This window comes from Petromyzon marinus, chromosome 37, assembly GCF_048934315.1.
Source record: "Petromyzon marinus isolate PM22_M1 ecotype Great Lakes invasive population chromosome 37, UKy_Petmar_22M1.pri1.0, whole genome shotgun sequence".
Taxonomy (NCBI): domain Eukaryota; kingdom Metazoa; phylum Chordata; class Hyperoartia; order Petromyzontiformes; family Petromyzontidae; genus Petromyzon; species Petromyzon marinus.
In genome coordinates, this window is record NC_133703.1 from 16,190,456 (window position 1) to 16,205,816 (window position 15,361).

Sequence of the window (15,361 nt, forward strand, 5' to 3'; positions counted from 1 at the left end):
TATTTATCTTTGCCCTTAACCAGGTAGTGTAGTGTGTATCACACCTGCTAACTTTCATGCAGGCTGGCATGACCGCACAGGTGCTCATGCATACCTGCGTGTGTGCCAGATCTGTGGACATCGGGTTGTTGTTCAAGTGCTGTGATCTCAAGAGGCCCTTACAAATGGTGCCACTCAAGGTTTGTCAATCACTTAATAATAATAATTCTAAATAATAATAATGCCCTGTATTTACCCAGGAAAGCCTCAACCGAGTATCAGGAGGGTCTTGCATTGCATTGGGATGTTTGGCTAATTCCATCGACGAGTGTTGGGCTTATAAGAATAACCCAGAATGCACAAAGCCACACAGACAGATTTAAGAAATCCTTTGCTGTGCTGTTATCTCCTGGCCACCTCACAGGCCAAGTCCTGCAACGCCGATCATTTACTGGCAGCCACCACATCCAACTACTAGCCAGGCTCAACCTCTGCTTAGCTTCTGCAAACTAAATAAATTAAAGAGTTAATGCCGCTACGTTTGCAGACAAACGATTGCTCAGCACAAGCCCGTGCTTGGTCATGGGAGTCTGTTTAAGGCATTGCCCGATTAGAAATGTGAATTGCAATAACCAGTGCAGCTTGCCAACGTGTAATTTTTGTATTCTTGGTTCTTTCGGTAAAGTCACGTAGAAGGGAAAAAATAAAATAATTTTATTGTTTTATATTTTTCTTATTTTATTGTTTCCCTTCTACGTGACTTTACCGAAAGAACCAAGAATATGAATCCCTGCAGTCACGAAAGCTTTAAATCAAAACGTGTAATTTGTATTTTTAGGAGAATATTCCCACGACGGATTTCCATTAGCACGAGCCTATTGTTTAAAGAGATGTCATTCGAAGATATACAGCCTCATTCGCGGTTTGGCATTAATGCGGTTTCCTCTGATGCTTGGCAAATAAAATGACTGGATCATCACTACTTTGGTGCACGTTTGTAGATGTTCCCATATAAAAAAAAATTGGTGAAGTGTACCTTTTTTGGCAGCATGCATTTTAGGTTTATTGCATTTCTGCACAATACAGACCTGCATTACCAAATTATCACAACGTTTAATTTATTTTGGTAACAAAGCATTTCACCAAAGGCCGGCGTTTTAAAGCTCAAATGAGCATTAATTGGGCAATCATCTTCACCTGTGTAATGTCCACATTCCCATGGCAACGGCAAGTCTTTGTTTACACAAATTGCCGCACAATTTTTTGTATTCTGTGATTTGTAATTCATGGTTCATACCCGCAAAGTGTTAAACTTGGCTTTTAATGTATAATTCGGTAAACGTGTTGCATAATTAATTGATACTTTAAAGGCTAAATTAGCAGGTGCCTGCAGATACTAGTTGCCTCTGTGGATGTGTAGGTTTTGACTTTAACATAGCCATTTCCGTGACCAGTCACAAGCTAATCCCTCAGCTATTGATATGTAAACCCCTTTGTCAAGGTGCCTCACTTCTCCCAACCAGCTTAAAAGTCGCTACGAATCTTAACAGCGTTCATTGAAGCTCTGTCGTCTCGACAGGTCTGTACCTTTCACTTGAAGACGGCCGCTTGCGTTGTGGCCGAAGCGTCGTGAGAATTTTATTGTGTTATTTTATTATTTTATTCTCATTCTACGTGACTTTACCGAAAGAACCAAAGAAGATACCAGGGCTTGCCAGGTGCCGTAGGCATGGGTCTGGGAGGTCAAAGTGCATGACGGGTTTTTTCCAGTTCTCCAGTTTTCACACACTAAGCTGCAAACACTCATTCATGATCATGGCAAAACAACTCAATGCAGAATCCTTCTTATACAGGTCTTGAGATGCATTGAGGTTTTCCGAGATAAATAGTGGGTGTTATTATCGTAATTTGTTGAAGTGGTAGTAAGGTTCTCAGCGTAGAAAAGTGAGGAAAGGAGCATTTTGTAAATGTTTCCTTCATTTCGACAATGTGAATAAAGCAGAAGCAGCAGGTATCCATGTGCAAGGTGACGGTAGATGTATAAGGATGAATCAGCAACAATCCTGAATTGAACATTAGTGTTGCACATGAATGTTCATTGTCGACTGTCAAATACGCAGACAAGCCTGCTTGCAATTTACCCCGATGTGTAGCATGGACAATAATATGACAGGATAGTTAGTTTGCGAAAAAAAACCCCAGAGAATTCCCAATCCAATCGGAGCAGCTGGAAGCTCCACACTAAGCGGTGGATAACCCCCCAACTGCCCGTCTCCACGCTCAAGTTTACGAGTCGCTCGTCATGGGTGGATCCACAAGAGAGAGAGAGAGAGACTACGCCAGGACTACTATCTCGATGGGAGGTGGCGTGAAGGCATGCTCCACGCAGGGACTGCGTGGCAAACAATTCTCGTGGCGCTAAGAGGTGTGGCGGGCGATTGAGACGAGCGCTCGGCATTGCACGGACGTGTCCTCTTTTTTTTAGTTGTCCACGTCTCTCGCGTTGATCCACCTTAAGCATCCCGTTGTTGACTGCAATTTAACTTCACGAAAAAAATGTATATACAAAGTTCGTTTTTGTGTTTGTTTTTTTTTGTCCAAAGTGGTAACCATATCGGTGGTTTCTTGCAGGAGAGAAAAAAAAATATCTGAAAGCCGCAAAAGATACGATCGTGTTGTTTTTTTCGAGGATTGTTTTAAATGCAGGTCTTTTAAACACACCTACATATTTTCAACTGACCCCTTCAAGTCCACGCATAAACGGAACGTATACTGTAATACCCAGACAATCGTTTATATATTACTACAGCAAAAACTTTATTGGTGAAGTAAAAGCCATGTTAAACGTTCGAAGATATACGCACAATATCCTTTTGCAGGAGTGGTAGACAGATGGTACAGTGATTGGCGCTCTGCAGTTCGGGTTATATTACCGGCCATGGCCATCATTATATCATCAGCGGCAATTCATCTCTGAAACAGTTCCTGGGCCTCAAAAAGCTTTCACCAAAATCACCAAGTGTCCGTGCGTTCGCAGAATATGTATCGCGTGTCGTCAGTGAGGGAGCATTTTGCTTGCTCTCAGGAATTCGTGAAGAAGTGGTAAATTGTCAAACAGATTTTGTTTTGTTTAGCAAAAGGGTGGCATTTTTTTAAAAAACGTCAACATCTGCTCACGAATGTGTATTCTTGACAAGGACCCTGGTAAAGCCTATTATTGATACAGGCCCAGGTAAAACCTAAAATTGATCAAGTCCCTAGTAAAACTCGTTATTGATAAAGTCCCTGGTAAAACCCATCATTGATAAAGTCCCTAGTAAAACCCATCATTTCTAATGTCCCTGCTAAAACCCATAATTGATGTCCCTAGTAAAAACCATCATTGATAAAGGCCCTGGTAAAACCCATAATTGATCATTTCCCTGACAAAACCCATCATTGATAATGTCCCAAGTAAAACCCATCATTGATATAAAGGCCCTGATAACAAAACATAATTGATAATGTCCCTAGAAAAAAACCCATCATTGATAAAGTCTCTGGTAAAGCCATCATTAATAAAGGCCCCCAGTAAAACCCACATGGTGTAGCAATTTAAAAAAAAAAATCTCAAATATTTCTTCTCAGATACTTGTCAACGTCCCATCTCTGAATACACAAAGACAGAGATCCTCTATGAAGGCTTTTCAGGCTGTGCGGGGCACAAGTCCTGTTAGCAAACACAACACACGAGAGTCCCACACCCAGCCATCTTCGTCTTTCCAGTGCTGATGTTTGCACACCGCACCAGATACTAATTTAAGGCTGAGTCGACCTAGGCAAGGCTGAGGACCGGTTCAGAACAAGTGTCACCGACGTTAGCCACGGGCAACGCGCGAACTCAGGTCGCCGGGTTTGTTGCCCAAGTGTGGTTACAAATCCATTACCGCTTGGAAACGCACGCACACAGGCACAAACACACACACACAGGTAGTTAAGATATCGTACCTCCTGGACTTGCCATCCTCGCTTCAGACACCCGTGCAGCCACCACTGGGTGCTCCTGCTGCTGCTTCTGCAGCTGCTGCTTCTGGAACTGCTGCTGCTGCTGCATCAGCTGCTGCTGCTGTTGCTGCTGTTGCTGCTGCTGCATCAGTTGTTGCTGTTGTTGCTGCTGCTGCATCAATTGTTGCTGTTGTTGTTGCTGCTGCTGCTGCTGTTGCATCAGCTGCTGCTGCTGCTTCTGAAACTGCTGCTGTTGCTGCTGCTGCCGATGCTGCTGCAGCTGCTGCTGCTGACTGCGCTCCACCTGAGGCCCCGGAGATGATTGCTCCTTGAAGGGCAGCTGTGACGATGGCGGCGGGGTCACCGCCGCCACTGGCGACCCGTGGACCGCGGTTGCCAGCGTCGCTGGCACCACCACCTCCCTGTCGACGTGGCCATGGTACGGCTTGAAGGCCTGCGGGGGTGCGGCGGCGGTGGCCGCGGGGGCCATCGGCGGCGGGCCACGCGCGGCCTGCTTCTCCCCCCCGCGTGGGACGGGGCTGGGGGCCGGGCTGCCACCCTTGCCGTGGCTGTCAGCGCCGCTGGACGCGGAGCCGGAGCGCGACACCGCGACCAAGACCGGGTCGGCGGCGAACGGCGACAGCGAGCAGACGGGGCTCTCGCGGACGCCGGGGCCAGGGCTCCCGACGGGCTCAGCCGTGCCAGGCGCGGTGCTCCCCTCGGTCCCGACGGAGGAGATGGAGGCGCGGCTGACGCTGGCGCCTGCGCCAAGGGGGCGTCCCACGCTTCCCGCGTGGCCCGGAGCCGCGCCGCTCAGATTCTGCTCGTCGTACGAGCTGGAGCTGGAGATGGACGAGGTGGAGCCGTTGGGGAATCGGTAGTGCGGGCTCACGGTGGGGCTCGCCTTGTGCGTGTAACCGCCGGGCCCGGTGACCTTGGCCGCAGGGGGGGCGGCGTTCAGCACGAGGCTGGTGCTTGCGACGTAGTCGGGGCTCTTGAGGGAGCTGGATCTGTAGAGCGAGCTCGAGCCATCAGACGGCTTGACCCTGAAACTCTGGGAAGCGCGAGGGACAGAAACACTGCCGCCTGATGCTGCGTTGAAGTTGCTTTCATAAGCCCTGGCGATGGGGGTGCTGCTGTACTCGGTTTGAGCCTTGTATCTGGAATGCGGCAACGGTTTGCCGGCGGAAGTCACTCCAGGACCGAAGGCAGAGCCGGAAGAGTGGGAGAGATCGGGGTTGTCGATCGAAATGGAGCTCTTAATGCCATTGCTGGGCCTGGTCCTGGACGCTAGGCCTGGACTCGGGACGACGGTGAAGCTCGTGGAAGCTCCGTTTCTCCTGCCGGCTGAATTCTGGAACGCGTGGCTCTGCACGAAAGGAGATGCGGGCTGGTGGTCGATGTTTGGAGCGTCCACGTTGGACACGGAGCGCAGCTTTGGCCGCGTGGCCGGGCTCGGGCTGGAGGCGCCGCCGCCGCCGCCGCCGCTGCTGGTGGTGCTTACGATGCTCACGGAGGCCTTGGGACCGGTGGCGGCGCTCAAGTGCACCGGCTCGCCCAGCGTGAAGCCGGAGCCATTGTAGGCCCTGGCCCGGGCGTTGGGAATGGGGCAGAAGCCGGCACTGAAGTCCGGGCTGGCCCTGGCGCCCGAGTTTGGCGTGTGGACGAGGCTCGTCACGTGCCGCGAGCCGAGAGGGCTGCTCAGCTCGGCACGCTTCGACTCCTGGAAGCTCGCGACGGCGGACTTTGGCTTCTCCTCAATCAGCAGGCCACCCCCGGGGCTGGACACCTCCATGGTCGCTCCGGACGGCAGTTGCTCCAAGTCATCGATCTCGAAGGACCTCTTCAGCGCTGTAGGCACGGAGAGAGAGAGAGAGAAGCAGGGAGAGGGAGAGAGGGGCAGAGGGGAGTGGGAGCAGATGTTTCCTGTGAGTCGCATTGTACTGTTACGGGAAGCTCCACACAACCGCTCCGCAGCAATAACAATCACAGAGCATTCACGGCAGATTATTGGCACTCGAAGCAGCGGCCTGAGTCACATTACTCCCACATGACCATTTCTTGGTGCAAACTCAAAACTTCACGCGGACAGTCATTTTATTCGGAAGAGTTTTTTTTCTTCTTATTTTACAATTGAATCGATTGGCGGTGACCACCCGGGTCACCATCGTGACTCCGAAACCAGAAGGCCTATGAAGACGGGAGATATCACTGAGCCCGATACGCACGCCAAATATGGAAATAAAAAAACAAATGCAAAACACCCATAAAAAAGGGGGGCTGCTGGAGATTTGTGCGTGGCAACGGCTGTTTATTTCTTGTTTTGAAAGTACATCAGGATGCTGGCCTGGTCAATCCCCAGCACGTTCTGCTTCTTACGGGGGCGGCCACCCCCCTTGTCTTTGGGAGCGAGACCACTTGGAGTAAATGGCGCACCAGGCGCTCTCTTGGTACGGCCGGCGGTTACGGTCGTGCTGGCGGGATCGACATCGTCGTCATCATCGCTCCCAGCGTCGCCCTCCGGCAGGACAGGCTAGTACCAGCGATGCTCCCAGAAAAAAAAAAAACTTTAAACTATGCCCGGCCCACCAATATTTTTGCAGTGACCTGGGCTAAACGCCAATCCATTCAATTGTATAAATATCCGCCCGTGAATATGCAGGGCGTCCCACACATGTATCGTTCGTCATTGAGGAATCTACAGTTTTTGAACGGCGGTTTCAGTTTTGTCGGTCAAGCTCTGCTGGGGCCGTGTGAAAGAGTCACCCGCAGGAGCGTCACACTCTTCTGAACCTCCGTGCTCCAGCTGTGGCGCTGGGGGTGCACGTCGCGTTGACATTTGGGAAAAGTCCACCACGTGATCGCCAACAGCTCGGCGATGATCGTTTCAGATCCCCCTGCTGTGAGCTGTTCGAGATAACTGGAGCTCTTCCGTTTTCAAAAGCACTTAGATATGTAAATTATCTGTTGCCAGTGTTTGCAATGATGCAGTGCAAACTGTGTGTCTAATTGGAGTTGTTCAATCGCGAATAACTTTACGGACATAAAAAGTTATCAAATCTTAGCCGATATTGTTCATGTTTTTTGTTCGGTTAAAGGGAAGTGTTACTGATAAACGAGGTGGGTTTTTTATTATTTGTCATTGTGAACCGCTGGGTTGTTTTTTTTTTGGAACTTAATGAGTGTATCGTCAATATCGGTCAGCACGAATGGCTACAGATGAATCAACAACAAAAGAAAGGGTGACCTCCTCTAACTATCGCGACAAACTTTAATACACAAACATGCTCAACCGTACAAACATGAAACCGTGATCGTCCTATGGAGAGACCGACTCCTGCCATGGCAATGTAAAATTTCCACCGCTCGCTCAGGGCTCAGTGTTGGACCCCATAATTTATCCGAATCTTGGAGGCACTTTGGCTGCTGGCTCACGTTACCCGATGCGCCACTCGGCGGCTTTCATTCACTTTTCACGTGAAATTATTCTTCAATCGGCGGCTCGCAGGTTTGCGGGAAAGTCTGCGAATTTGTATCACGTGAGCGTAACGCAACTTAATGCTGAACCAAGACATTGATTATCCTGAAAGAGTCAGCCCTGTGACACCACTCTGTGCTGGAGTTGACCGCAGACATGTGAACTACTCACAAAGAAGAGAAGAGAAAAAAAAAACCGCATTCTGGATCCACTTATGCACACTGAGAAAATATCAAGGAAAGAAAAAACAATCGCCGTTTTGTACCCAACGCGGTTATTGCACATGCTCGCCTGTGGGAGTACGAACCCATCGGAGCCAGTGTAACAGTGTTGCACGTTGCTTTCTTCAAGGCAGTCCAGTCAGCCGTCATAATCTGTGCTTTCCATATCGGATTAAAAACATGTCTCTTCTCTTCTATTATTTGATTGAATTACCTTTACATTTTCTCAGTGCCATCCACGCATTCCGTGTCAGCTTTTTTTCTGAATATGGCACGTTCAAAAGTTCGGGTCGATTGATTAAAGTCGATTCGGAGCATCTCCCTGATCAAGCGGGAAATGGAGGTGGCACTCATCTCCAGCAGTGAACATTAAAAAATTTCGCATTCTAACAAAACTTTGACTATAAAATAGCTATTTTTATTTTACCAGGTAAGGCCCACTGAACTAATATAGTTCTTTTTTCAGAAGCGACCCGGCCACAAATGATAGCTCAACGAAGTGGCTTATCACGTGTAAATGTATAACAGCTAAATACTCTAAACGCGTGATGTTGATTCAAAATATGGAGGGAAAAACCGGAGGACCCGGAGAAAAATCCACACGGCCACGGGGAGAACAATTCCAAATATACAGCAGGCGTCAGGGTCGGGATCGAACCCACGACCTCTTGCATACCAAGTGAGGCAGTTAACATCTCGCCACCGTGTAATTTTCTGATGGAGTCGGTCATACTATGGCGAGGCCAATTACTGGTGCATACACACAAAGTGGAAATCGTGTTAAACAAACCCTGGAGGGATGGCACGTGGAGCCAGCGCCCGACCAGGATTTGAACTCATGACTCTTTCTTTTCAAGCGCTCCCCAACTAAAGTGCCACTCGCCAGATATTCAATTGGCCGGGGACTGAGGCTCGGGTGGACGCTTGAAAATCTAAAACGGATATGTGAATGTTGAGAGAAACATGACAGTTACGCCGCGCACAAATATTACACTAAGTCTGGTTGGTTGGTTGGTTGATTGATTGATTGATCGGAGCGGATACGTGATGGGCATATATGCGGCATTGTACAGCACAATTGGTGACGGGTCATTTGCAGTCGCTAGATTGGGAATGACGTGTTGAGATGAATGTGTTTATTTACTTTTTCATCTTCTTTAGCATGCTGATAACCAAGCTACCCGTACAATATTGAAGATGATAGAGTGCAACGATCGACCCATCGATATATAATTAAGCTCATGATAAATCGACGAGTGACCCTTCCAGCCAAAGAGAGACCACTAAATTCGCCTCCGTGGTCAATAAATAAATTGATTGTTGAGTATATGACCCTGACCCCGAGTTGGAGAAATGCATTGAATCGTGGATTATAACACCATCATGGTGAAGTATGGTCAAACAACTCACGGGGAAGACTTCACACAGTAGAGGATTGACAAAGAGCAGTGCATTATTAAATACCAATGCACACATACCGCTAAACAGAGCCATTATGAAACATCATCACAAACTCCTATCCAATGGTGGAACTGGGATATTCAAGTATTTAAACCCCAACTACTCTCACGAGATCCAGAACGCCACCGCTACTTCACAGTAGCGCGCGTTAAGCATTCAGATTCAGGGTTCCTCCCTGTAGCAGTCATTCCCGTGCCAACTTGGCACCGTTTCACTGGATGTCCTGTTAGTTACCAAAACCTCAAAAAGGTCATCGCTTCCTCGGGTTAAAAAAACCCCTAAACAATCGTGCGTGAGGTATAAGAAAATTGTTTAAAGCGCGCACACACTTTGTTTTCATAGCCTTGCCCCGATAAAGGTCACCCGTGGGACACATTTTCCTTGCCAACTCCGTCGTGGCATAACAAACCATTTGAATGTGTCCGTGGTAATACAGATTTCATTTACTTCCCATTGTGTTATCATCTCACATCTTTGCGTGTGGACGATGTGCTTAACGACAGGAGACGACGTGATGTGGCTATGTACCCCCTACCCATAGTTTGTTGTCGCTTGCTTTTATTTTCAAAGAGTGCCAATTTCAAAATCCAACGTAATCTCTCCTGCTGTGATGACGCTGTCAAGTAAAACGTGCCATCTGCTAGTTGGGCGCGAACGGGGGAGAGAGGGGGGGGGGAACCCATCGCATTGTTTATAAGAAGAGGCCATTGTGCTCCATTATCATGGGAAACAAATTTGGAGAACTGCCCCCATAACTACTAAATTATCAGGGTGTCCATTTCTGAATGCGTTTCTGCGGAGTTATATGGCCTTGCGTTGTGGGCAGGAATGTTCCCCTCCGCAACAAAGGGCCCGCAGGGTAATACTCGGCGCGCACGGCGGCGATGGCCGTGCCAATTGTGGCTCTCCGGCGAGTTTTGCCGTTGTGCCGCGCGATGCTCGGCGCAAGCGGCCGGCGTTCCGCTCCGTGGCGACGGGACAAGCCCCCGGCACGTGGAGCCAAGCGTCCGTCGTCATGCCAAGCAGTACCACGCGAGGTGTAAATTGCTGAACTGTTATCATCGGCAGCAACACGCGATGCGGCCTAAAAACGGATCGGAGAGTTGTACTGCACAGCACAATCACGAAAACATGCGCCACCGTGGCTGTTTGGGCTTAGTTTGTCAAGAGTTAAACCATGGGCAAATCCAGAAGCTTTAAGCGTTCACAAAGTCGCAGTGATTTACTATCATTCCAGAGGTGTGAGTCACGGGGCTCAGTGCGTCTCACCCCAGTCGAGGAGCTCGTGACGGAACAACATACACAGATACAACCCCTGCAGCCTTTTCATTCAATCTGCTTTTACAGGGTTGGGTCAGCTATGTGGTGAGAGAAATAACGACTTGACTTGAGAACAACCACCTCTTGACACCTCCCCCCTCCCCCACAACCACCTCAGCCCACCCCCCCATCTCATCCCACTTGCAAAAGGAAAAAAATATATTGTTGACCTTTCCCCTGGGAGGGCTTCAGACCCAGAATCTCCAGAAGGTATCACTACATTATCCTGCCACAGAGCAATAACCACGTGGGCCACCCAACCTCGGCACGGTTGAATATTTGTAAAAGCATAGGATTCCTTTTGCAGCAGCGGTCGATGTAAGAAAAAAAGTACTCCACTTGAGGCCTGTCACTTTGCAAATCACCTGGCATGCTACGCCATGACCTGTATTTAAGCGTGCACGGTACAAAATTACACTGCCACAGAGCATTAGCCACATGGGCCACCCAAATATGCCATGGAAAGTTATTGGCAAGAGCAAGCGATTCCATCATCAACAGCAGGTGATTTAAGCACAGCAAGCCCACTTCGGGTATGTCACCTGCAAATGCCCTGGTATTCTTTTTCTCGCAACCTAAAAAATGACCCTGTATGTATGTATGAAGTTCTTTTGGACCTTAACGTAGCCAACCTGGGCGACCAAACCACAGCACGGTTAAGTTATTAGTGGCAAACGATTTAATATTTAGCAGAGGTCGATCCGAACTTAGGCGATGCAGATTCACAATGCGTTGTTGTGGAGCATTACGGTTAATTTTAGTTTACGCTCTGTTTGTCCAAAAACAAATGAAAATATGTGTCAGTCCGTAAGCTGCTTGGCTTTCCAGACGAATGTTGTCCTGCAGCGTTTTCTTGACAGAGCAAAAGCTGGACCGGCTTCGATCTACTGGGCCTCATCGGCAGAGTTAGGTTTCCATTCAAAGCAAATGCTTCTGGATTAGCAGGGACGCAATGCTTGATGTCTATCACCTGAACATACCCTGCCGTGCCTTTGTCACCACCTGCAGTTAGTATGCAGAGCGTTAAATTGTCAGGTACCCAGTGACCTTCAGGGCATGTCTTAATTGAATGCACGTCCGCCTGGTCTGTAGAGTCTAATTTGGCCGTGCTTGCCAATGATTGCCGGCCAGGTGACAATAGATTTTAAGTGGGCAATTCCAAAAGGCCAAAAGGATCTGGTGTCTAAGTCCTCACTGTATATTAACACTCGATTCCACACCTTCATCAGCTGTCATCAATAACCAGCTGCCATCCTTAGCATCACCATCACAACGAACTCTTTTGGCCATTTCAGGTAAGTGTGAATTTTTTTTATGAAAAATGGCAGGCATTCTCTGTTGAGTTGAAATTGCCAAGTCCATTTTAAGGTAGTCTCACCATTTACCATATCAACGCCTCTCTATTTGCATCATAGTTCGATGAAGTGTCCCCTTCTCCGCTTCTCTCCGCAACTGCACATGGCAAAAGGGGAAGCCAAGATGACAGTGAATATTTATCTTAAAGAAATATGTATTTATTAAAACAATAAAAACGAATTCACAGCCCTTTGTCAATCCTCTGCTTGGTGTAGGCTTTCTCGTGCTGCGTTTGTCATGGGGGATGTTTTGACCATACCTCACCGTGCCAGTCAGTGTGGGCTGCTGAAGGGTAAAGGACCAAAGACCAGTTCAGATATAACTCGCCACTCATGTTAGTTAAGGCCAGGAATTGAACTCAGGTTAATGGGTTAACGGCACAGGGTGCTAACCACTGCACCACCTCCATGGCCAAATTGATGGCGTACTAAACACTACTGGGTTACTGTTCAACACTGTGCCTGTCAATGTACATATGGGCACACTTTACATGACCTCATGTTACTAAGCCACTCTGTGGCTGGACCCAGATTTCAAGCAGATGCTCGTACCTGCTATGTACTCAGATTGGCAATCGTTAAGAAAAAGTTGGCATTTGGATACACTACGGTTGCACTAACAACTGCTCCACCACACCCCCACTTTATTCTCGAACGTGACAGCGCCGGTTGTACCGCATTCACACCGATGGCATTTCAAGCAATTAATGCTGCACTACACCTCGAGCCGCGATGAACAAAGGCAGGCCCATCCTCTGCTCGACGCCCTGTGTCGGCCGTGAAGCGACCACTACCCCCTTGGCAGCAAACTCCAACTGCGCGCCCAAGCAAGCGGGCAAGCCATACTGGCAGCGGAAAAAAATTAGTCACGGCCAGATCGCGCGCGGAAGCAACGCTAGCCGTCGCGAAGCCCTTGCAAGCTGCCCGCCTCGCGCGCGGCGCGCTGTGAGCTGGTCTCTGGGGTAATCTAGAATAAAACTCCTGGAGAGTGTCTCAGACACAATCATCATCACAGCTTGGGCCCTTCGACAGATGTCTGGCCGGTAAACAAAGCCGGCCGAACGGACCACTGCGGTGGAAGGGCAACACTGCAGGACGTCTCCCGAAAAGAGCCGAGGTTGTTGCATAAATCAGACGCGGAATGTGCGGCGGTGAGGCTGCTGCCGCCGCTGCCGCTGCCGCCGCCGCTGCCGGTGCCTCGGGGGCAGAATCGCACTCGCACGTTAGGTACACGGGCGTGCAAGTGGGGGCCGGGGCCAAGTGTTCCCGTGAACACTGCGAAATATTCCAGATTTACACAGCCTCGTCCTGGGAACATAGACAGCGGTGCACGCATGCACGCGCACCAATGTCCGTGCGGCGGTGGTGGCGGTGGCAGTGGTGGTAAATTACAGGCTGCGGTGTGGTATTTGTTTGGCTGAAGTTGGTCCCCTCCTCGTACCCCCCGCGTTGAGGCCATCACCAGCAAAAGTATTTGCGTTTAAGTACGTTATAGAGCATACGCATGAGCCCCGCTCGCTCAGACGTGCACATACTTCTCGCGTTGTGTATACAAAGTGTTCGGTGAGAGGGCAATGCCGAGAGCACATTGACAGCAGTATATTACACCGTGAACCGTGTTGGGATCAACCGAGGAATGGGTACATCAGCCATGCACATTTTGGGGGGAAAAGGGAATGTGGAAAATGTACTTAATGATAGGAATAACACATTGTTTCATCCTATGGCATGAACCATTCTATCTACAGGGGAATTGTTTTGCTTCCAAGGAAGTGATATTTATTGATGCGAAAAATATTTACTGAATGTTGATAATATTGTAGTGACTGTGATTGTCACTGTGTGGTGCCAGGCTTACGAAGCCACGGTGGATAATGTGTTGGCATTACGTGTAGCCCGCTTACTGAGCATAGTACCAGCCCTAGTAGGGCTTGGGTGAGTGCTGGTCAGCGCAGAGGCACCACGTACAGTGTGTGGTGCGGGCTCCCGGTGAGGGAACGAGAGGGAGTGTCGGCCAGCCAGGGTTACGTTGGGGCATGATACGCTGGTTGACCTGCCGACACGTGAACAGATGACATTGGAGGGGGGCCACTGGTGGACGGGGGCCGCTGGGCGGTCACGTGGTCTAAAAGAGCTCTCGGGGAGTCTTCGGGAAAGAGCTCGAGAGATCTAGAAGGTGGGCGGGGTGAGGGGCGGAGCCAGCCCCAGCCCAGACCGATATAACAGGGGCCCCGTGAGGGGCTCGGGGTTCTTCGTGTTGCTGGTGATGAAGATCCACGTCGGGTAAAAGAAGCCTCTAGCCACGCGGTCCGGGACCCAGCTTGTGGTCCGGGCCGGGATAGCGAACCGTGTCTAGTTCTGCTGTAGCGTGGCTGGATGAGCATTCAACGCCCAAGTGTAGGTTGTGTTATGTTATGTTGATTTATTGAATAAATAGTGTTGCTCCCAAGACAACGTCTGCGACTCAGTTGGACTCACCACAATATTATGAGCAATAGCAATGATAATTCATTTTAATTACAACTTAAGTACTACAACTTACATCATAATAATTGTAACTTCACTGCTGAGTGAAGGCCTCACTATGCCTTAATGGTCATGGGGGTTGTTTGACCATTACTTCTCCTTGCTCGTCAGTGCAGGTTGTTGAAAGGGGGAGAGGGGCAGGATGAGTTCAGATATGCTTGCCACAAATGAACCACAATATCTTGCTGATCTCTTCAAAGAGCATACACCATCACGCTTACTCCGGTCATCCTCGCAGCGGCTTTTTCAGTAGCCATAAAACAAAGACAGTCACCGCATCACTTCTGCGGCCTTCTAGAACGCTCTTCCTTCCGAGATTAGGAAGCCACCGGAGCTTTCCACTTTTAAATCTAGATTGGAAACTCATTTCTTCAACAAATATGTTTTGTGTTTAGTTTGTCGTCCTTCCCTCACCTCCGATTAACACGGTTGGCTACGTACGGTGCGAAAGACGTTCAACATATATACACATGCTTAAGCCACTGATGTATCTTAACATACAGAAAGTATTGTTAAAGTACCAGTTAACATACAATGCAAGCATACAGTCAATATAACATGTGTTAAAATGTACAGGAATCATTAATTTAAGCAAATGCCACATCTGATAACACAATGCTTACCAGGTGTAAGTAGAGGTTCATTGAAATGATGGATGACTACACTTCAGAGAAGCAGGCTCTCATTGTGACCAACACACGTGTATACAATTCACGTGTTGGCAGAACGGCAATATCCACCGGATTTTGGCATCAGACTGGCCACATTGGTAGACAGTCACGTAGGTTTGGCTGCGATTTCTCAAAACACCAGTGAGTCTAGCGACACGTAAATTATGTCCTGTACCCCGTCAATGCTGCGGTGGTGCTACGGTTAGCACACCTAAATCCAGCAGCCGCTGGTTCGATCAGCCCGGCACTTGAAACAATGTGGCAAATGTCTTAAAATCCGCTCACCGCCTCCCCCCCCCAACCCGCCTCTGGCCACCCAGTGGTATACACGGGCACACAACAGTTAGTCGATGGGCAGTGCGGTGA

The 15,361-nt window shown here is 49.0% G+C and overlaps 1 protein-coding gene across 2 annotated transcripts in view; it reads right to left on the reverse strand.

Moving 5' to 3' along the window:
- The window catches only part of LOC116949693 (neuronal-specific septin-3-like), a 209,394-nt gene that overhangs the window by 161,956 nt on the left and 32,077 nt on the right, over positions 1-15,361 (reverse strand). For both annotated transcript variants that reach the window (XM_076072333.1, XM_076072334.1), the window contains one exon: positions 3,967-5,814. In XM_076072333.1, coding sequence (XP_075928448.1) covers positions 3,967-5,814 — 1,848 coding nt within the window. The remainder of the gene's footprint in view (positions 1-3,966; positions 5,815-15,361) is intronic.